The 20931-nt window shown below is 47.7% G+C and overlaps 1 protein-coding gene and 1 pseudogene across 5 annotated transcripts in view; one reads left to right on the top strand and one right to left on the bottom strand.

Moving 5' to 3' along the window:
• RFX2 (regulatory factor X2) overlaps positions 1-20716 on the bottom strand; it is a 51509-nt gene extending 30793 nt beyond the window's left edge. For 2 of the 5 annotated variants that reach the window (XM_088672988.1, XM_088672990.1), the window contains exon 1: positions 3276-3299. In XM_088672988.1, coding sequence (XP_088529114.1) covers positions 3276-3297 — 22 coding nt within the window. In that variant the 5' untranslated portion in view covers positions 3298-3299. Of the gene's footprint in view, positions 1-3275; positions 3764-20481 lie in introns of those variants that run through there. The other 3 variants (XM_060275361.2, XM_060275360.2, XM_088672989.1) reach the window with 3 other exon arrangements.
• On the top strand, positions 33-492 carry LOC118087277 (protein mago nashi homolog pseudogene; annotated as a pseudogene).
• Positions 20717-20931: the final 215 nt, after the last annotated feature.

The raw sequence follows: 20931 nt of genomic DNA, 5'->3' as shown, positions 1-20931 counted from the left end.
AGTTTTTAATTAACAGCAGAAGCTAAGGGTGCATGCTGGTTTCTCGGTGGGCTGGTGGGCATATGCAGCCATGGCAAGCGATTTCTATCTGCGTTATTACATTCGGCACAACAAGGGGGAAGTTCGGCCGCAAGTTTCTCGAGTTTGAGTTCTGCCCTGACGGGAAACCGAGATACGCAAACAACAGCAATGATAAAAAATGATGTCGTGATCAGAAAAGAAATCTATGTACACAAATGTGTGATGGAACAGCTAGAGAGGAACAGTGAAATCACGAAAGAAGATGATGCCATAGGCCCTCCTCCTGACAGAGTTGGCCAGCAGGAGATGGAAATTGTAATTGGGAGTGAACACATCTCTTTTACCGCGTCAAAAATTGGTTCTCAGCCCAAGGATCCATAAGGTCTAAGAGTGTTTTACTGCCTTGTCCAGGACCTCAAGTGCCTTGTCTTCACTCTCACTGGATTACACTTCAAGATTAAGCCAATTTAAATTGTATGGATTTAAATCTGTACTGTCAAGTTTCTTGCGGCGGAGTCACTTTCCATTCCTTATCTCTCATTGGTTTTATGTGTGTCAGATTTTTTACAGAGTGAATTTAATTAAAGCTAAAACAAACAAACAAACAAAAGAAGCTATTTCCATCCAGTGGCACATTGTCACCGGACTAGGGGGACTAGGCTAGTACCCTATATCAGGGGTCACTTTTTCAGCAGGGGGCCAGTCCACTGTCCCTCAGACCTTGTGGGGGGCCAGAATATATTTTGAAAAAAAATATGAACGAATTCCTATGCCCCACAAATAACCCAGAGATGCATTTTAAATAAAAGAACACATAGAATCATAGAATCATAGAGTTGGAAGAGACCACAAGGGCCATCCAGTCCAACCCCCTGCCAAGCAGGAAACACCACCAAAGCATTCTTGACATATGCCTGTCAAGCCTCTGCTTAAAGAACTCCAAAGAAGGAGACTCCACCACACTCCTTGGCAGCAAATTCCACTGTCAAACAGCTCTTACTGTCAGGAAGTTCTTCCTAATGTTTAGGTGGAATCTTCTTTCTTGTAGTTTGAATCCATTGCTCCATGCCCGCTTCTCTGGAGCAGCAGAAAACAACCTTTCTCCCTCCTCTATATGACATCCTTTTATATATTTGAACATGGCTATCATATCACCCCTTAACCTTCTCTTCTCCAGGCTAAACATGCCCAGCTCCCTAAGCCGTTCCTCATAAGGCATTGTTTCCATGCCTTTGACCATTTTGGTTGCCCTCCTCTGGACACGTTCCAGCTTGTCAGTATCCTTCTTGAACTGTGGTGCCCAGAACTGGACACAGTACTCCAGGTGAGGTCTGACCAGAGCAGAATACAGTGGTACTATTACTTCCCTTGATCTAGATGCTATACTCCTATTGATGCAGCGCAGAATTGCATTGGCTTTTTTAGCTGCTGCATCACACTGTCAAGTTTGTGGTCTACCAAGACTCCTAGATCCTTTTCACATGTACTGCTCTCAAGCCAGGTGTCTCCCATCCTGTATTTGTGCCTTTCATTTTTTTTTTTGCCCAAGTGTAGTACTTTACATTTCTCCTTGTTAAAATTCATCTTGTTTGCTTTGGCCCAGTTGTCTAATCTGTTAAGGTCATTTTGAAGTGTGATCCTGTCCTCTGGGGTATTAGCCACCCCTCCCAATTTAGTGTCATCTGCAAACTTGCTCAGGATGCCCTCAAGCCCATCATCCACGTCATTGATAAAGATGTTGAATAAGACTGGGCACAAGACAGAACCCTGTGGCACCCCACTAGTCACTACTCTCCAGGATGAGAAGGAGCCATTGATGAGCACCCTTTGGGTTCGGTCAGCCAGCCAGTTACAAATCCACTGAATGGTAGCATTGTCTAGCCCGCATTTTATCAGCTTCTTTACAAGAATATCATGGGGCACCTTGTCAAAGGCCTTGCTGAAATCAAGATAGGCTACATCCACAGCGTTCCCTTCATCTACCAGGCTTGTAATTCTGTCAAAAAATGAGATCAGATTAGTCTGACATGACTTATTTTTCAGAAACCCATGCTGACTTTTAGTGATCACAACATTCCTTTCTAGGTGCTCACAGGCCGTTTGCTTAATGATCTGCTCTAGAATCTTTCCTGGTATTGATGTCAGGCTGACTGGGTGGTAATTGTTTGGGTCCTCTCTTTCCCCCTTTTTGAAAATAGGGACAACATTTGCCCTCCTCCAGTCTGCTGGAACTTCGCCTGTTCTCCAGGAATTTTCAAATATCATTGCCAGTGGTTCTGAAATCACTTCTGCCAGTTCTTTTAATACTCTTGGATGTAGTTCATCTGGCCCTGGAGACTTGAATACATCTAAACTAGCCAAGTATTCTTGTACTACCTCCTTACTTATTCTGGGCTGTGTTCCCCCTGCTGAATCATCTGCTCCATATTCTTCAGGTCGGGCATTGTTTTCTTTTTTGGAGAAGACTGAGGCAAAGAAGGCATTGAGGAGTTCTGCCCTTTCTCTGTCCCCTGTTCGCATTTCACCATCTTCTCCTCTAAGTGACCCCACTGTTTCCTTGTTCTTCCTTTTGCTACGGACATACCCATAAAAGCCCTTTTTGTTGCTTTTAACCTCTCTGGCGAGCCTGAGTTCATTCTGTGCTTTAGCTTTTCTGACTTTGTCTCTACACGTGCTGGCTATATGTTTGAATTCCTCTCTGGTGATTTCCCCCCTTTTCCATTTTTTGTACATATCCCTTTTAAATCTTAACTCAGTTAAAAGTTCTTTAGATAGCCACCCTGGCTTCTTTAGGCACCTTCCATGTTTCCGTCTCATTTGTATTGCCTGAAGTTGTGCTTTTAATATCTCCCTTTTAACAAACTCCCAACCACCATGAACTCCCTTCCCTTTTAGTATTTCTGTCCATGGAATCTCACCCAGCGTTTCCCTAAGTTTTCTGAAGTCGGCTTTCTTAAAGTCTAGGATTTGAGTCTTACTATGCTTGGTTGCTCCTTTCCGCTGAACAATAAACTCCAGAAGAGCATGATCACTCCCGCCTAATGATCCTGCCACTTCTACCCCACTAACCAGGTCATCACTATTGGTTAGGACCAGATCTAAAATGGCTGATCCTCTTGTTGCTTCTCCCACTTTCTGGACAATGAAATTGTCTGCAAGGCCAGTGAGGAATCTGTCCGACGTTATGCTCTTGGCTGAGTTTGACATCCAACAAATATCAGGATAGTTGAAATCCCCCATTACTACTATCTCACCTCCTTTTGAATGCCTGGTCATCTGTTCCAGGAAGGCATCATCTGTGTCCTCAGTTTGGCTTGGGGGTCTATAGTAAACTCCCACAATGAGATCACTGTTATTTTTCTCTCCCTTAATTTTGACCCAGATACTCTCAACTTGGCTTTGAAGTTTTAAATCCTGGATCTCTTCACAGGTATACACATCCCTGACATATAACGCTACTCCTCCTCCTTTCCTGTTTGGTCTATTTCTCTGAAATAGATTGTATCCCTCTATTTCTACATTCCAATCATGAGACTCATCCCACCAGGTTTCAGTGATGGGCCTCATTCAAGCAGGGAAGTCCTGCTCTTCTTAAATCCTTAACTGAAGCCATGTGGGAGCACTTGCCAATCGATAACAAAACACTCCCCCCCCCCATTTTTTTCTTTTAGCCGTCCCACAGAGTTATACCAAAGAGCAAAGTGGGTTTCCATAATACAGGAATGCTGATGGTAGGAAAGAGAGTCGCAAATAGACACCGCCTCTTGCGTCACTGTCGGGCAAACTCTGACTCGCAAGCAAACTAGGCAGACGCTCGGGACAGATGGAGTCCTTAGAAACCGTCTCTATTTACCCTGAGCCGGGCTCCGTATCCAGGCAGAGAGCATGCAACAGGAAAAGGAACTATTTGGAAAGAGGGGAGGGGGGCCAGAGAAGCAAAGGAACCAACTTCTGGGTTCTATTTCTGGGGTTAACATGTGCCGTGACCCTGGAGAAGCCAAACAGCGTTTAGAAAGCGTGCTCTTGTCACCCCCCTGTTCCCCGGATCGGTGGTGTTTTCAGAACCAAACAGCGGGTCACAATGGTGGTTTGGATTGCTCCGTGTTTTTAGAAGAAAAGGCAGAAAGAGAAGGGAGGGAAACAGAGAAAAAGGGGAAGGAGGATCGAATCTAAAGGAGGAGGGACGTTGCTTTCTTTTCAAGTGGCGCCAAAGTAGAGGTTTTGAAAGGTCTGCCACACGATTAAGGAAATTGCAGATGATAATTCAAGTAGATTCCTGCGACCCGCCACCACAAGCCAAGGAGATAAGTAACTATACAACTTTGGAAGACATCTGATTGGCAGCCCTGTATAAGGCTTTTTTAAAAAAAAATGTTTAATGTTTTATTATGTTTTTATATATGTTGGAAGCTGCCCAGAGTGGCTGGGGCAACCCAGTCAGATAGGCAGGATAATAATAATAATAATAATAATAATAATAATAATAATAATAATAATAATATTTCTGGAATAGGGCGTCCCTATTTAAATCGGAGAAATGTTGGAGGGTATGTGCGTTGTGTCCAAATTCTCTGCCTCTTCTCTAGCTCCCCTGCGTAGAGAGGAATGTGCACATTTATGTAGAAACAAGCCTACTGCCTAGAGGTGAATTTGATGTTTGTTGCACCGCCCACTTTTGGTCCCCGGCTCTGCCCACCGCTGGAATGTGGCCCCTGGAAGTTTGTGCAGAAGGCAATGCGGCCCTCGGGCTGATTAATAGTAATAATAATAATAATTTGTTATTTATACCCCGCCCATCTGGCTGGCTTTCCCCAGCCATTCTCGGTGGCTTCCAACAAAATATTAAAATACAATGGTCTGTTAAACATTAAAAGCTTCCCTAAACAGGGCTGCCTTCAGATGTCTTCTAAAAGTCTGGTAGATGTTTTTCTCTTTGACATCTGACGGGAGGGCGTTCCACAGGGTGGGTGCCACTACTGAAAAGGCCCTCTGCCTGGTTCCCTGTAACTTGGCTTCTTGCAGTGAGGGAACCGCCAGAAGGCGCCCAGAGCTGGACCTCAGTGTCTGGGCAGAACGATGGGGGTGGAGATGTATACCAGTATACCTTCAGGTATACTGGACCGAGGTTCTGCACCCTTCCTTTGCAGGCCGAGGCAGTGCCCGGACCTCAGGAAGATAGCTTAAATTCTTGTCATTGCTTTTTAAAAGAGTGACCTAAAGACACCAGGTCCTTTAGTACAGCCCAGTGGATTTTAGTAAGAGAATGCAATTCACCTAAGTACGTAATTTGACATTTATAATCTAAAGGACAGCATCCAATTACGGAATAATTCAGAGCTGACCTACTAAAATTAATGGAAGTCAAATTACTCAAGTCTAGTGATTTCAATGGGCTTTCTCTGAGTGTATCACCAAAAGTCTTCTTCAAAAAGAACAACAACCCTGTTTGATGTTAGGTTTCCTTACTTAAGTTCTCCTTACCGGGAGTGTTGTTAACGGCCAATGCCTAAAACATAAAACTGAACCTAAGCATCATTAGGAATTTATGGCTGAAGAGTGGCAGAGATATGAGAGTCAAGAAAACATCTCCACCTCTGCTGTGATCTCAAGAGGTGGTTTCAAGTAACCTTCAGGCCCCGCCCCACCCCAGGTCTCCAATAAAGGGGAGAATGTTGGCTGGGTTTACATCAGAGTCGAAATTCACCAGGTGCATTTTGTACCTGGCTATCGGCCACTTGCGACGCAATGAAGACACCTGACGTCTCCACCATCTGGAGCTGCTTGCCTGGGGGTATTTGGATCTTGACTGTTTCCACACACTAGCAACACATTCTGTAGCTGCACAATCAGAATGAATTTCAGGAACCAGAAAGTCGCATTGAAAAATGCAACTTTCCGAGCCGTCTGGCAGCCAAAATGGCAACTAGGCATTCTGTTTTGGCGACTGTAACCCTGTTTTAAGGAGCCATTTGGCACCTAGCTTATACACCTGAGTTTCTAATACTGCTTTGCAGAGATCTTGTGAAGATCCCAAGAAGATTATGCCCCCAAAGCAGCTGTATGAATGCGGATTATTAATTATTCTTATTACTGCCCCAAACGTCTGGCTGCATTACAGCCACTTCCAGGGAAACTGGGTTGCCAAACTATGTCTGTGTACACACCATATACTTTTACAGCTTAGGGCTTCCTCACTGAGGAATCCTGGGAACTATAGTTTGCAGGGCAGCAATTCCCGGCTCCCAGGATTCTTCAGGGGAAACCGTGAGCTTTAAATGCATAGCGTGTACACAACTCTATTTTTTGCTAGGGGCCTAACAAGTCTTTATTTTAAAAAATTAAAAACAAACTGGGAGCAGCCCATTTCCAGCCCACCTGCCTATCGTTAGCAAGTTGCCGCTGCCGTTGGGTTGCTTTCCTCTGCCCTCCCCACCATTCCTTTTGTGTCGTTTCTTTTTTTTTTTAAAGACCAAGGGCAGGGAGTGTCATTTGTAAGATGCTCAGTCTGGAGCATTCTGGCTGATGAACAAGACAGAAAGGCTTTGAATAAATAAATAAACACACCGGTTATTTTTACTATAATCATTATTATTATTTATAGCACCCACAAACTCTGCCTGCCCCATACCTGCTACTTCACAGCCCTGCTAGCGTGGAGAGTCATGTGAAGATTTTTCCAAGTCAGGCACGAAGCCCGGCTCATAACGACAGCGAAAGCACAGCTCTTTACAACCCCGAAAGATGTCACAATTTAAAGTCTCATTGCGGAACTCAAAAACATTTCCTCTGTCAGGCTTGTTTTCCATTCAGCAAAAGGCTCCCTCCCGCCGGCACATATACGCACATGTTCATACACACAAACTACCACCAAAGAGGGGGCTTTGCAAAGCACTTTTCACTGTAGTAAGAAATCAAATAAGAGTCAGTGGAAGGGGGGCAGGGAGAAGCCCCCCCTTGCAGAACGGCTGCTATCGGCTCCAAGAGCCCCGTTTTGCTGCTGTTCCTGAAAGAACAGGCGGATTCTACGCTTAAGAGCAGAACCAGGGGGAAAAAATCAATTTTATTTTAGGGGCTTAAAAATGACTTGCATGCCTCTCCGCCTCCTCCTTTAAGCCCCACAACCACCCTGCGAGGCAGGCTAGGCTGAGGGAAGCAGTGGCCGGCCCCCAAGTTCACGCCTAGCGAGCTTTGTGGCCAAGTGGGGGAAATCGAACCCTGGTCTCTCCCCCAGGTTCTAGTCCAGTGCTCTAACCATTGCACCATGCTGCCTCGGGTCGTTTGCCCCAGGTCAGCCCTGCCCGTCAACTTCGTTGAGTTCACTCTTGAGTATGACCAATGTTGGACACAACTCTTTTTCTTTTAAACAGCCCCCCCCCCCAATTCCTCCTGCTTTCCTGGACATTGGTTTCTAAGGAAAATTGGGTTCGTGGGGGTAGTTGGCTTGCATCTGCTGCTCTTCTCGAAAAACAAGCAGCATTTTTAAAATAAAATAACATAAAATAAAATAAAACAGCATCATTTCAATTACTATAGAGAAGAAATGATTATTTTCCTTCTCCCTCTCTCTGCAAACCCCTCTCCCCCCCCCCCCGCCCCGCCATCCGCCCTGGAACGATTGACAAATCAGCCTGACATATTTAGTGTGTTTTAATGGGAGGAGGGAGGAGGGAGAGTCGTGGTGAGGAGGAGGGGGGCGCATTGTTTAGTTTGGGAAGCATTCTATCCGTTGCCGGGCAACCGGCCCCTGGAAACGGGAGTGGACTGCGTCGCCCGGGGCAACCGTTGTTACTCAATAAACAATGCAGGGACCGGTGCAAACTCAGCCAGCGCTCCCGTTATTAATTGAACATCTGCATGTGCTTCTATCTCCCCCCCCCCAACACACCTCCCCCCCCGATTAAAACTGGAGGAAAGCAGATAGGACTTGGAGGCTGGAGTTCGGGAGCGATTATCTTGGTGCCCAAGCGGCTGGCTCAAATTGATAATATTGTTGAATCCTCAAATGCAGAAGTTGTTGTTCTGTTGTTTTTTCCAAGGGATGGAGGGGGGGGCCTTAATCTCCTCCAACACCCCGTAATCCGGGGTGGCACACCGGGGTGGTGGAGGGGATTAAGGCCTTTCCACGAGAGATCGCTGCTGCTCCCCCCCCCCCCCCCGGCCAGGCGGTTTCAAACTGCTCCAAAACAAAACTTTCGCTCCGCCCAAATCTTTCCAGAGAAAGCCCCTGCGAAAAGATGGGCAGGCCTGACCTACAAGAACGGCAGCTGAGATGCAAGAAATCTAGCAGCCCCTCCCAAAAAAACAAGTGACCTGCAACAATCTCACCAACAAGCCTCTTCTCAGAAGCAAAACTACCAGGGAGCTGGGGCAGGAGGCACCGGATAAGGACGTAGGGGGGCAGCACAAAAACCAAGGGGGGTAGTTACCTCCAGTGATAATTATTTATAGTATAGTAATATGCAATACTGGGGACCCAGGTGGCGCTGTGGGTTAAACCACCGAGCCTAGGGCTTGCTGATCAGAAGGTCGGCGGTTCGAATCCCTGTGATGGGGTGAGCTCCCATTGCTTGGTCCCAGCTCCTGCCAACCTAGCAGTTCGAAAGCACGTCAAAATGCAAGTAGATAAATAGGAACCGCTCTGGCGGGAAGGTAAATGGCGTTTCCATGTGCTGCTCTGGTTTGCCAGAAGCGGCTTTGTCATGCTGGCCACATGACCTGGAAGCTATACGCCGGCTCCCTCGGCCAATAATGCGAGATGAGCGCGCAACCCCAGAGTCGGTCACAACTGGACCTAATGGTCAGGGGTACCTTTACCTTTAATATGCAATACTATCTATGTATCATAACATGGGCATGAAACTTCAGAGGTGCCTTTAGTTCTGGGATCTTCCCGGAATGTTTATGCTTCTCATATTAAAATGCACCTCCCTCCAAAAGAGAAAGTTTGCAGCCCTAGAATCTGTGAAGCAATGCTTACCAAATGGTGCCTCTGAACATGGAAAGAGCAGATTCCCCCTCACCAAACTGTGAGAGGGCAGATAGATGCCTCTGGGGTTGATGGGTCTCAGAAGGCTGGGGGCGGGGGCGGGAACAGCACTGGATCCAGGTTTTTAAGAGCCATTGGGCAAGGATTCTAAAATTTCCAGTACTGTACTGTATTCCCACTGAGCAATGACGGTTTTCTCCTTCATTGGAGAAATCCAACCTTCGTGGGTGGTTTTTAAGCAACTGCTAAGATATGCTGGTAGAGTATGGGACTCTTAATCTCGGGGTCGTGGGTTCGAGCCCCACGTTGGGCAAAAAGATTCTTGAATGGCAGTGGGTTGGACTAGATGACCCTCGGGCTCCCTTCCAGCTCTACAATTCTATGATTATATGAGGACATTTTCCATGTCCCCATCCCGTGAGGAAGTCCACCTCCTTAAATGCAGCAAACAGGGTGGGTGGGTGGGTCTCAACACAATGGGATGTGGGGCCACGGCAATTGCCCAGCCAGGCCCACCACGGATGCCAGCCCTGGTGGTAAAGAATTGAGCAAGTGCATTAAGGTCACAACCACACCACACATTTAAAGAGCATGGCTATCCCCAGAGAATTCTGGGAACTGTAGTTTGCCCCAAGAGAACTGCACTTCCCAGCACATTTAATGAACCACTTTCCTTTGGGGAAAGTCGTGTGCTTCACATATATAGTGACCCATATATATATATATATATATATATATATATATATATATATATATATGGAAGTGACCCATAACAGGATTCTGACAACTGGGAGGAGCAGAACAGGATGACTGATGCTGTGCCTGGGTTACAGTATAACCCTGTCTAACATGGGACCATATCCCATTTTGCACCCACCCTCCCAAAAGTACATTCTGAGCCTGCCTTACACGTTGCAAATTATTTCCATTAATGAACACCACACAGCTTGCTTTTAGATATGTGCTTAAGTCTCTTAAATGCATTTCCCGTCAAAACATACAACTGGATGCCTTTGACTGCCCTGGCTGCAACAAAACATGTCTCTCCTGCATCGGTCTCAACAGCCACAGCAGGCACACTGCAGCTGTCCAGCAGCTTGACCTCACCCCCCCCCCAAAGCGCACTCCTCTGTTGTCTCCTGAGGAAGACGGATGCCAAACAATGACTTGCGCCTAAAACGTCTAAAACAGAAAGTGCTGAATCCGGCAGAAATCTAATCTGCTCATTACCGGAGAGGTGCAGATTGGTTTGTTTGCATCGGGATTCGCAGAGGTCCAAGTCCTTCTGGCAGGGGCTTGAGGAGTGGTGCTCCTGCGTTCAAATCCCAGCTCAACCAACAGTTGGGTGGGATGGCAAGAGGCCCCCCACAAACCTACGTCAGAGGCTCTGTGCTTAAAGGCTAAACCGAAGAGAGGATACAAAGAGCGAGAGAAGGCCAAGGGATGTAATCTGAACCCGCCCTTCCACAGCCAGACACAAGCCGCCCACTCTCATCTCCAAGCCGAAAACCTTGATGATTTGAGCGAGCATGGTGCCTGGGTGGAAAGGATATACATCATCTCCACCATCTCTCATTGAAGCTCTGTGACACATTTCACCCCCAACCAAGGGAGAAATAGCCTGTAAAGCAAGGATGAGTTAGGGCGCGGTTCACGTTTTCATCTAAACCGAAAGCTGGGTTGTTTCCATCTCGAGTGGGGAACTGGTGTTTCTAAAGGAGTTTTCGCACCACAGAGAATCGCGACCTACAAAGGCCGCTTCACAGGCACCAGCAAAGGTTATTTATGTATGCCATGACTGTGGCCCGTGTTCTGTTAGCCCCCAAATGGAAAACGAGCGAGGTCCCAACTAAAGAAGAATGGCAACTTCAGCGGACGGAATATGCGCAGCTTGCAGACATAACGCACAGAATAAGAAAACAAGAAGAATGTACATTTAAAGAAGACTGGAAAATGTTTATGGGGGGAAATTGTGTACACTTGAAAATTTTGGCAACGTTATGATCAATTCTACAATGTAAATAAGTTTTGATGGATGCAGTAATGGAATACTGAATGGTTTAGTTTATATAAAATTTGCGGGGGTTTATGTTATGCAAAACAAGGGACCCAGGTGGCACTGTGGGTTAAACCACAGAGTCTAGGGCTTGCTGATCAGAAGGTCAGCGGTTCGAATCCCTGCAACGGGGTGAGCTCCTGTTGCTTGGTCCCAGCTCCTGCCCACCTAGCAGTTCGAAAGCACATCAAATTGCAAGTAGATAAAAAGGGACCGCAACGGCAGGAAGGTAAACGGCGTTTCCGTGCGCTGCTCTGGTTTGCCAGAAGCAGCTTTGTCATGCTGGCCACATGACCCGGAAGCTGTCTGCGGACAAACGCCGGCTCCCTCGGCCTATAGAGCGAGATGAGCACTGCAACCCCAGAGTCGGACACGACTGGACCTGATGGTCAGGGACCCCTTTATGTTTACCTTTATGTTATGCAAAATGAACCATGGAAAGAGAAGAAGGGAAGTTTTTTGATATTTTAAGGTTGTTTAAATGAATATTCTAAATTGTAGAACAGAAAATGTAATTTAAAAAGTATATACCGGTATATATATGAAAAGCCGCTTCACCGGCAGCCAAGAGCCAAGAGACACATCACGTAGGACATGTTTCAAAGTCGCAGAGACTCCACACTCCCGGCAGAGGAAAGCTCTGTGTATTAACCCACGATGCGCTGGCAAAGCGGCAACTGTCTGTGACTTCTGTGAGTTTTGTATACAAAGCAAAAAATACACACACACAAACACGTGCACAGACCACAAGGAGGAAAAATGCCTTCCTTAAGTCCCGATTGTCATAGCTAAGCCTGAGTGTCCAAAATAAACACAACGCCCCATCTCCCTGACTTTACCCGTGTCTCCATTTCCCTCTCCTCCCTCTGCTTCCCCCATGCCAAATTTTAAACTGGAAGTACATCCAAAAAATAGCAAGGAGAGACAAGAGGGCCTTCTTAAATGAGCAATGCAAAGAAATAGAGGAAAACAATAGAATGGGAAAAACCAAATATCTGTTCAAGAAAATTGGAGATATGAAAGGAACATTTCGTACAAAGATTACCATAATAAAGGACAAAAGTGGTAAGGACCTAACAGAAGCAGAAGACATCAAGAAGAGGTGGCAAGAATACACAGAGGAATTATAGCAGAAAGATATGGAGGTCTCGTACACCCCAGGTAGTGTGGTTGCTGACCTTGAGCCAGACATCCTGGAGAGTGAAGTCAAATGGGCCTTAGAAAGCCAGTGGAAGTGATGATATGATAGGTCCAGTCGTGGACGACTCTGGGGTTGCGGCGCTCATTTCGCTCTATAGGCCGAGGGAGCCAGCGTACAGCTTCCAGGTCATGTGGCCAGCATGACTAAGCCGCTTCTGGCGAACCAGAGCAGCGCACAGAAATGGCATTTACCTTCCCGCCAGAGCGGTGCCTATTTATCTACTTGCACTTTGATGTGCTTTCGAACTGCTAGGTTGGCAGGAGCTGGAACCGAGCAACGGGAGCTCACCCCTTCGAACCGCCAACCATCTGATCGGCAAGCCCTAGGCTCTGTGGTTTAGACCACAGCGCCACCCGCATCCCAATGCCTAGGTTAGCTTCATCCAATTTAGTGGCACAAGCTGGACAAGGCACAGCCGGAGAGGCAGTGATGGAACCTCACAAAACCAGGGCTTGGCGACGGAGAAAGTGAGCACAGTGTGTTTGTTTTGTTTTTAAGAAGGTGTGGACCTGAAAGCTTTGGGATTGTGAACACACGACAGCTAGCTCCAGGTCAAGGACTTGGGGAGGGATGGAGACGCTGCTGGAACACAAATCCTGCCATCCCTGACCTGAAACTGGGGGCTGATGGGAGTTGGGGGTCCCACATCACGATGGAGGGGGAGGACATCAGGTTCCCCATCCTTGACTTTCAAGTCCATTCGTTTTACACACTGTCTTTTTTTAAAAAAATGTTCAGACAATGAAAGGAGACGAGGGAATCTGAAAATGGCAATTATGACTGCTTTACTAATTGAAAAGTCAGTACAGTGGTACCTCGGGTTACAAACACTTCGGGTTACAGACTCCGCTAACCCAGAAGTAGTATGCCGGGTTAAGAACTTTGCCCCAGGATGAGAAGAGAAATCGCTTTGTGGCAGCAGCAGGAGGCCCCATTAGCCATAGCTGCCAAGTTATCCCTTTTTTTAAGGGAAATTCCCTTATGCTGAATAGGCTTCCTCGTGAGAAAAGGGAAAACTTGGCAGCTATGCCATTAGCTAAAGTGGTTCCTCAGGTTAAGAATGGTTTCAGGTTAAGAACGGACCTCCAGAACGAATTAAGTTCGTAACCAGAGGTACCACTGTAGATTCAGGGGATCCAGGAACCCCCAGAGGGGATCTAGGAGTCCACAGAGGACAGTAAGTTTGAGCCGCATTATAATGTGAATCCTTTAGCCCAGGCATCCCCAAACTTTGGCCCTCCAAATGTTTTGGACTACAATTCCCATCTTCCCTGACCACTGGTCCTGTTAGCTAGGGATCATGGGAGTTGTAGGCCAAAACATCTGGAGGCCAAAGTTTGGGGATACCTGCTTTAGCCTTCTGTAGTCAAGAAATGCCGTCAGACAGTTGAATAACTACCGTATGATAGATAGAAGGAATCTGTTGCAGTGCAAGCAGGCCATTGAGGGCACAGGCTGAATGAAGTACAGTATCCCGGGGGTTAGAATTTTTGGCTAAAACCTTACCGAGGATTCATATCCCTTACTCATGATCTTGAGACAGGCTCAGTCTCTCAGCATGACCTACACCACACAGTTGTTGTGGAGGTAAAATGGGAGACAAACATTACATTTACCACCACCTCGAGCTCCTTTGAAGGAAGGGCAAGATAAAGACATAATTTAATCAACGACATTTTCAGGCGTCCCATGCCTGGCAGGCAAGGATATCAACTTGATATCGTGAACGGATTGAGAAAGAAAACGAAGGAGGAGATTGAAAGAAAGTGGCTTAAGTGTTAACAATGGACACCAGGTCTTTAATTTATCTGAAATCTGATTAACTATCACTGTTTATATTTCTTAATCACTTTCCTCACAGAGTTGCCCAAAGCAAGTTACGTTAAAGCCAACTAAGAACATCCAGCAGCAATGTAAAAATGCAGATAAACCGGGGGGGGGGGGACGGACGGACGAATTCAGGACTTAATAGATGACCCCACCCCACTAAAAGAGGTGACAGTGCCTCCCTTCAAATTAAGGAACCAGATAAAGAAAGGAATCTTTGCCTGGTTCCTTAAAACTGATGACAATGAAGCTGGGTGCGCCTCCCTGGGGAGAGCATTCCACAAGTGTGTGTGGGACGGGGAACACACTGAAAAGGCCTGAATCTGAATGAAATGAGAATTACAAGATCAATGTTGTTGTTTAGTCGTTTAGTCGTGTCCGACTCTTCGTGACCCCATGGACCAGAGCACGCCAGGCCCTCCTGTCTTCCACTGCCTCCCGCAGTTTGGTCAAACACATGTTCGTAGCTTCGAGAACACTGTCCAACCATCTCGCCCTCTGTCGTCCCCTTCTCCTAGTGCCCTCCATCTTTCCCAACATCAGGGTCTTTTCCAAGGATTCTTCTCTTCTCATGAGGTGGCCAAAGTCTTGGAGCCTCAGCTTCACGATCTGTCCTTCCAGTGAGCACTCAGGGCTGATTTCCTTCAGAATGGATAGGTTTGATCTTCTTGCAGTCCATGGGACTCTCAAGAGTCTCCTCCAGCACCATATGAAAGAGCAAAGGCAGTCAAGAGAACCTGCTTCTGAAGAGCAGTGCTTTTTGTATGTTGCACATGCAAAGAAACCCTAACGACAGGTGTGCGCTGGGCCATGCACAGAAAGCCTCCCCATGAAGAAAATTGCACACAAGCAGGATTCACAGGTCTCCGCTAGCAGGCGCCTCTCATTTCAGAAGTTCGCTTGTGATCCAAAGTGCACTCGCAGGCTCCCGGTTTTCCAAACTGGCCTGGTGCAAAGCCCACCAAGGCAGAGACCAGGTCTCTCTGGCATTTTTTTTCTTTTCCATTTATAGATCTGTGCTTCGGTTCCCCTACAAAACAGGGCAGGGCTGCCTGAGCCCCACCAGGTGTTGGTGAGGGCAGGTGCAAGTTGTGATCCTGGAGAGAAACCGGTTCCTCTGTGATGAGGAAAGGAATGATGAGAGGAACAAACCCCCTTTTCCTTTTCATTCGTGCTACTCTCCAAAACAAAATGCAAACTATGTCTCCCTAGCTTTCGCTCCGTCCCACTATAAGTTTTTTTTGGGGGGGGGGGGGTTTACAATGTCTGGGAAGATGATGTTTCGGGAGGGAGCGCAAGCGAGGTAAATTAGGTCGTTTCTTAATAATATGCAAACAGAAACAATTTTCTACCCACCCAGAAGACATGCCTTTGGAGGTCCCATTTCTAATACTGTAAATAGGTAAAGGGGACCCCTGACCATTAGGTCCAGTCGTGACCGACTCTGGGGTTGCGCGCTCATCTCGCATTATTGGCCGAGGGAGCCAGCGTATAGCTTCCAGGTCATGTGGCCAGCATGACAAAGCCGCTTCTGGCAAACCAGAGCAGCACATGGAAACGCCGTTTACCTTCCCGCCAGAGCAGTTCCTATTTATCTACTTGCATTTTGACGTGCTTTCAAACTGCTAGATTGGCAGGGAATACTGTAAATAATGATATGTAAAATGAAGTATATGATGGAAGACTTAGCAATTGCAGAGAGGGAACATCCTTGGAAAATCAGCAGACCCCCCCCCCCATAATGGCACAGAGGCTCCTTTAAACTGGCTCGGTCCATGTGAAAACCATGACAGCAGACACTTTAACAGCCTGGGGTCGAAATGGAAGCCCCCAAGAGAATATTCATCAGGGCAAGGAAGGTGCCGACTTCCTTTCCCGCAAGTTCCAGCATCGCGAAACTAGCAAGCTGCCCCCACCGTCACAGGAAACCGCACAGAGGAACTTCCCCCACAGCCTTCCTTGCAGAGAGAGAAATGTCACCAGAAAGGATGGGGGGACGGGCTGGGCGGAAATGTTTTCAGCCATTCCTAATCCGTTTCTGAGCCTTCCCTGGTTCCCTGTTCAGTGGGGATTTCAGTTCCACTTGCTGCACGTTGAAAGCAGGATCACGGCGGCTGGGGAAGAGAGAGGGACCCGCCAAAACTTCTCCCAAACTCACGCCGCAAACTTGAGAGAGAATCTCTATCTTTTCAAATCTCTCAAACTCTAGAGAACCTTCTGCTGTGTATTCATAAGCGATCTGTCATATTCAAACAAGGACTCACCCAACATCCTGCCATATGTAGTTTACCCCTCACAGTTCCACAGAGGCAAAACACCTTTAACTACAGATCTCAAGATTCTTGGGGCGGGGGGGGGGGGAGATATGCTTTAAATGTATGGGGGTGTACACAACCCCCATTTCCAACAGCAGCTCATCACAGGCTTAAATGGTACAGTACTTATTTTTAATAGGATGGAACGCACTGTTCTAGAAGAGAACATGCAAGTTTACCTGCATTTGGCAGCAAATGTTCCGTTAACCGGGCAACATCCCTGCTGAAATATCTTCCAATTATGCAACTTGATAAAGGCATGGAGGGAACTGTCTGCTCCTCAGCAGACAGAAACGGGCTGCCTCTGGACTTGGGAGATTCCATTTCACCATCATGGCTAAAATGCCATCGATAGATCTGATACCTCAGTTGGTTGAAGCATGGCACTGATAACCCCCAAGTTTGCAGGTTCGATCCCGGCCTTCATATATGCGTTTCTGAAACTATTTATTTCTACCATGCTTTCCATTTAAAAACAAGACCTTCTACTTTTGGCAGATTGACCCCTTAACCCCTGAAGTATGGCATCACTTCATAAAGATGTACGCAACTCATGCAAATTGCATGGAGATTCGGCTTCACTCTGTGATTGACTTGTGCCTGGGCCGTTTGCAGATGAGGGCCAAAATGCCATCCAACTCTCTGGATCGGGCAGACCGGAAGACATTAAGTCCAGGCAATGAGAATTATGAACTGGGAGGTTCAGATTACTTAGCATCATTCCGCCTGAAAGACCTTAGATCTGAGCTCTATGACAGCTCAGATAACTTGTCAATGTTCTGCTTGCAATACCTTAGATCTGCAACAGCAGCTCAGATTATTTCAGCCACGTTTGCATTTATTAAGGGAACAGAAGTCTCATCAAGGATTCTGATTTAATGCAGAAACCAAGGCTCTGTATTTATTTGATTTCTCGCCAGTCCTTTGGACATAAGGTCCCAGGGCGAGTTACAACAATATATCTGATTTCATGCCTATCAATCCAGGGCAACCCAAACTTGAAAAAGCCAGCTGCTTTGCTGATGTGAATTTGGGCTAAGGTCCACTCCAAGTCAAGGTGCCGAGAGATATGGCAGAACAATTAGAAGGCAGGCTCAAAATGTCCCAGCACGACGACGAAAAGGAAGACATGGTTTTGCGGGTATCCGAAATACAATCTCAAGTCAGGAGGAGAGGTTCTGCTCTCCGAGCAGCAAGCCCTGGCACGCCAACCAGACTGAAATCAACTCCAGAAGGAATGTTAGCCAGACTTTAACTGCGCTGGCATTTGAGACTTGAGAGGGGAGTGAACGTTTTAAATATATCTTGGCAGCCGTCGGAGAGAAACCCTTTGCTGAATAGGAAGATAAAGCCAGCCCACCCCGCTGCATATCTTGCCGCTTGTAAAAGGCTGTTAGGTTTGGAGTACATTTGACAACAGAGGAGCCTGAAGACCAAAATGTTTAATCAATGAGTTCTGAAAGGAGGGCAGAGCTATTAAAGTTTTGTAAATTCCTCCCCCGCTACCCGTCTCCCGCCCTGCAAACGGCAGCAAAAGAATTTGGTTTTATTTCTTTCGCACACACAGGTTTGGCCTCCGATGCAAACTCCAAAATTCGCACCAAGGAAGTAGTTTTATGCTCACTGAATAATTCATTGTTTCTCTACGGTTTGTGACTTTTAGAAGAAAATGGCATTTTCTGGCAAGCAGCGTTGGGATGCTGACGATAGCTACTAACACAATTTGTAATCCAGGGTATAGCAGGCTGCAAATATCTCAGTTAAGTAGACCCTGCAAGATGCTTCATATCCCTTAAAAGCAGGGATGGGGAGGGGGAGATAAATTCTAGTAATTTGAAGCAGCCACCCAGGAATTTGAAACATTCATTCAGGCCTGCAGCTTGGAAATCTGGTGATGGCGCCTAGGAATTTGAAAGGTTTTTTTTCTTTCCTCTTCCCCATTCGTCCCTGATGAAGGAGAACGATAATTGGACATTTTGCGCGATGCTTATATCTGTGTAAGTCGATTGCCATGGAAACGACCTGGTCCTTACCCTGTTACTGCAAAGGTTTAAACTCCATGACGCTAACTAGAATTTCTCTTGGATTCTGCTTAGCCTTATCTTGCCTTGCATTAAAACTGTCACACTGTTTTGAGAAGCAGGAATCTGATCTGCAAAGGATCTTAAATATGTAAGCAAGAGAACTAGTTGGGGGTGGGGTGGGGGACTGATTCAGTCTGATCTTTAATATATATATTTAATAAAACTTTAATATTCAACAAGGATTTTTAAATCAGTAAACGGAACACAACCTCTGCTCCCAATCCTATACACTTCTTTGCCACAAGCAAAGAGAAACAAGAGGAGATAACTCGAGGCAAGTGAGTCAAGCCACACACAGCAGTTTTGTGGAAAGAAAGCCGTTCTTCTGGATTGCTCCAGCTGGAATTAACTAAACAAGGCACACAGAACATGAGAGCATTACGATTCCAGACCTGCAAAGTCTGGGTTGTTGTGGTTGTTGCTTTTGTACATGACAGAGCAATTTTTAGGCTGTTTATAAATAAATAGGTGGAAAGTTTATCGGAGGATTATTGGGGAATGGACGTTAAGTGAGGGGAAAAGACTGAAAGTAAAAGTTAAAGGAACACAACTCTTCGTTTTTCTTTTCGGTACCGGTAATTGCTGGCTTTGAAGCTCTTTTCAACATTTTGCAAATCACTTTGGGAAACCTTATACCTGAAAAGCAGGGGTGCCAAAGATTTGAAATAGAGAAACGGCTGAATAACAGTGCAGAGGCTGCTGTAAAGAACGGACAGAATAGAAGCGAGATCAAAGAGAATTCGCAGTGGCCGACATCCACGGAACATCCGATCCACCGAGGAGCATTTTTTTTTTTGCAATGCTGGTTGCTGAACTGTTGCGAAGGAAAAGCAATTACTGACAGGTGTGGGGGGTGTGGGGAACGCATGTCTAGCCTTGCCAAAGAGTGGCCTTTCCGTAGCTCACTTACTCAGGCAGGTCTGGAGCCAAAGGATAATAGGGCAGACCCTCGCTTAACTCTGGATTTCGTGGGATCACCGTTTCTTTATTGCAGTTTCCTGGCATTTCACGTCTCTCCCACATTCACCCTCCCTCCTCCAATAAATAAATAAATAAAATAAAAGTACAGTACAGCCAACTTCTGGAAGTGCCTAAGATTAAACACACACACACCAATCCTGAATCACACCAAATCGGAGTTGTTGCTGCAGAAGTGGGTTGCTCTGGAGCACTACCGAACCTGAATGGCTCTCCTTCCTCTTGCAGTTCGGTGGCTGAGCACACGGACTGCATTCAGGAGGTTCCCGGTTCGAGACGGCACATAGTCCAGGACGCTGCCAGACAGTGCAGGCAATTCGGAGCCTCAGGTGGAGAAATGGAGCTCTTGTCGTGCACCCAGCGGCTTCCTCTAGTCGCAAACTGCACCTTCCAGTCAAGAGTTGCCTGGGGCAACCGGGCGCTTCCCGTTAGTGTCCCGCTTCGCCCCTCACTCCACCCTCTCCCCCCCCCCACGAATCCGGAGCCTCTCCGAATTAAAAGCCCATCTTTACAACAGAACAGAGCGCCACTCCGCCCGCCCTCATTGCTCTCATCCGAAACCAGGCTCACTACAGATTTCTTTCCCCCCTCGCAGGAACGATAAGAATAAAAAACTTTCCCCGGCCGCTGAAGTTCCCAGCCCTCCAAACTCGACGTCACTCCGGATTGGCGAAGCCCCTGTCTCCCGCACTTTCCCCTTTCTCTCAAGCACGCGCACGCACGGTCACCCCCAGCTCCCCTCTGGGCTCCCCACCCCTCTTCGCCTCCCACCCGCCCCGATCCGGAGTCACTCCGGATTCCCCCAAACGCCCCCCCCGGTCCTCTGAAGAGGCGCCCTCCGCTTGCCTCTTCACGAAACTCCCCGCCGCCGTCACTGCGGCGTCACTCCGGCTCCTCCTCCTGTTCGGAGAGCGGGGGACACCCCCCCCGCTAATCCGGAGTGACTCCGGAGTAGTTCCGGGGCGAGGGGAAGAGGAGCCCCGGCGCGGCGCCGTCCCCCCCGGCAGGCTTACCTCGGTGGCTCCCCGGCGCCTCCAGGCTCCCCTCAGGGCTGCGCGGGGCTCCGGCGGTCGGGGCTGCGTGAGGCGGCGGCGGCGGCTCCCGTTGGCAAGTAACCGTCTCCAGGGCTACAGTCACTATGGCGCCTCCTCGCGCGGGGTTTCGAGGCAACTGTTGCTAGCCTCCCGCGTGACGTCGGGGCCGAGGCCACGCCCACTCCCGCTCTTTCCACGCCCCGCCCCCTCGAGACCACGGAGGGCGGCGCTACCCCCCCCTCTCTCGAGGCCTACCCTGGCGCTGATTGGGCATCCGCGGCGGCCAATAGGAACGGCGCTATTCGGGGAGGAGGAGTGGGGAGGGACGAGGGCGGCGGGCTCCTGAGCGCATGCAGAGCGCCTTTCGACCCAGCCGCCTGCCAACCGCTTCCACGCCATTTATTTCATTTTGTTTTCTCCCACCTACCC

This window comes from Zootoca vivipara, chromosome 6 (genome assembly GCF_965207765.1).
Source record: "Zootoca vivipara chromosome 6, rZooViv2.hap1.1, whole genome shotgun sequence".
Taxonomy (NCBI): domain Eukaryota; kingdom Metazoa; phylum Chordata; class Lepidosauria; order Squamata; family Lacertidae; genus Zootoca; species Zootoca vivipara.
This window is presented reverse-complemented; position numbering and strand designations above follow the sequence as displayed.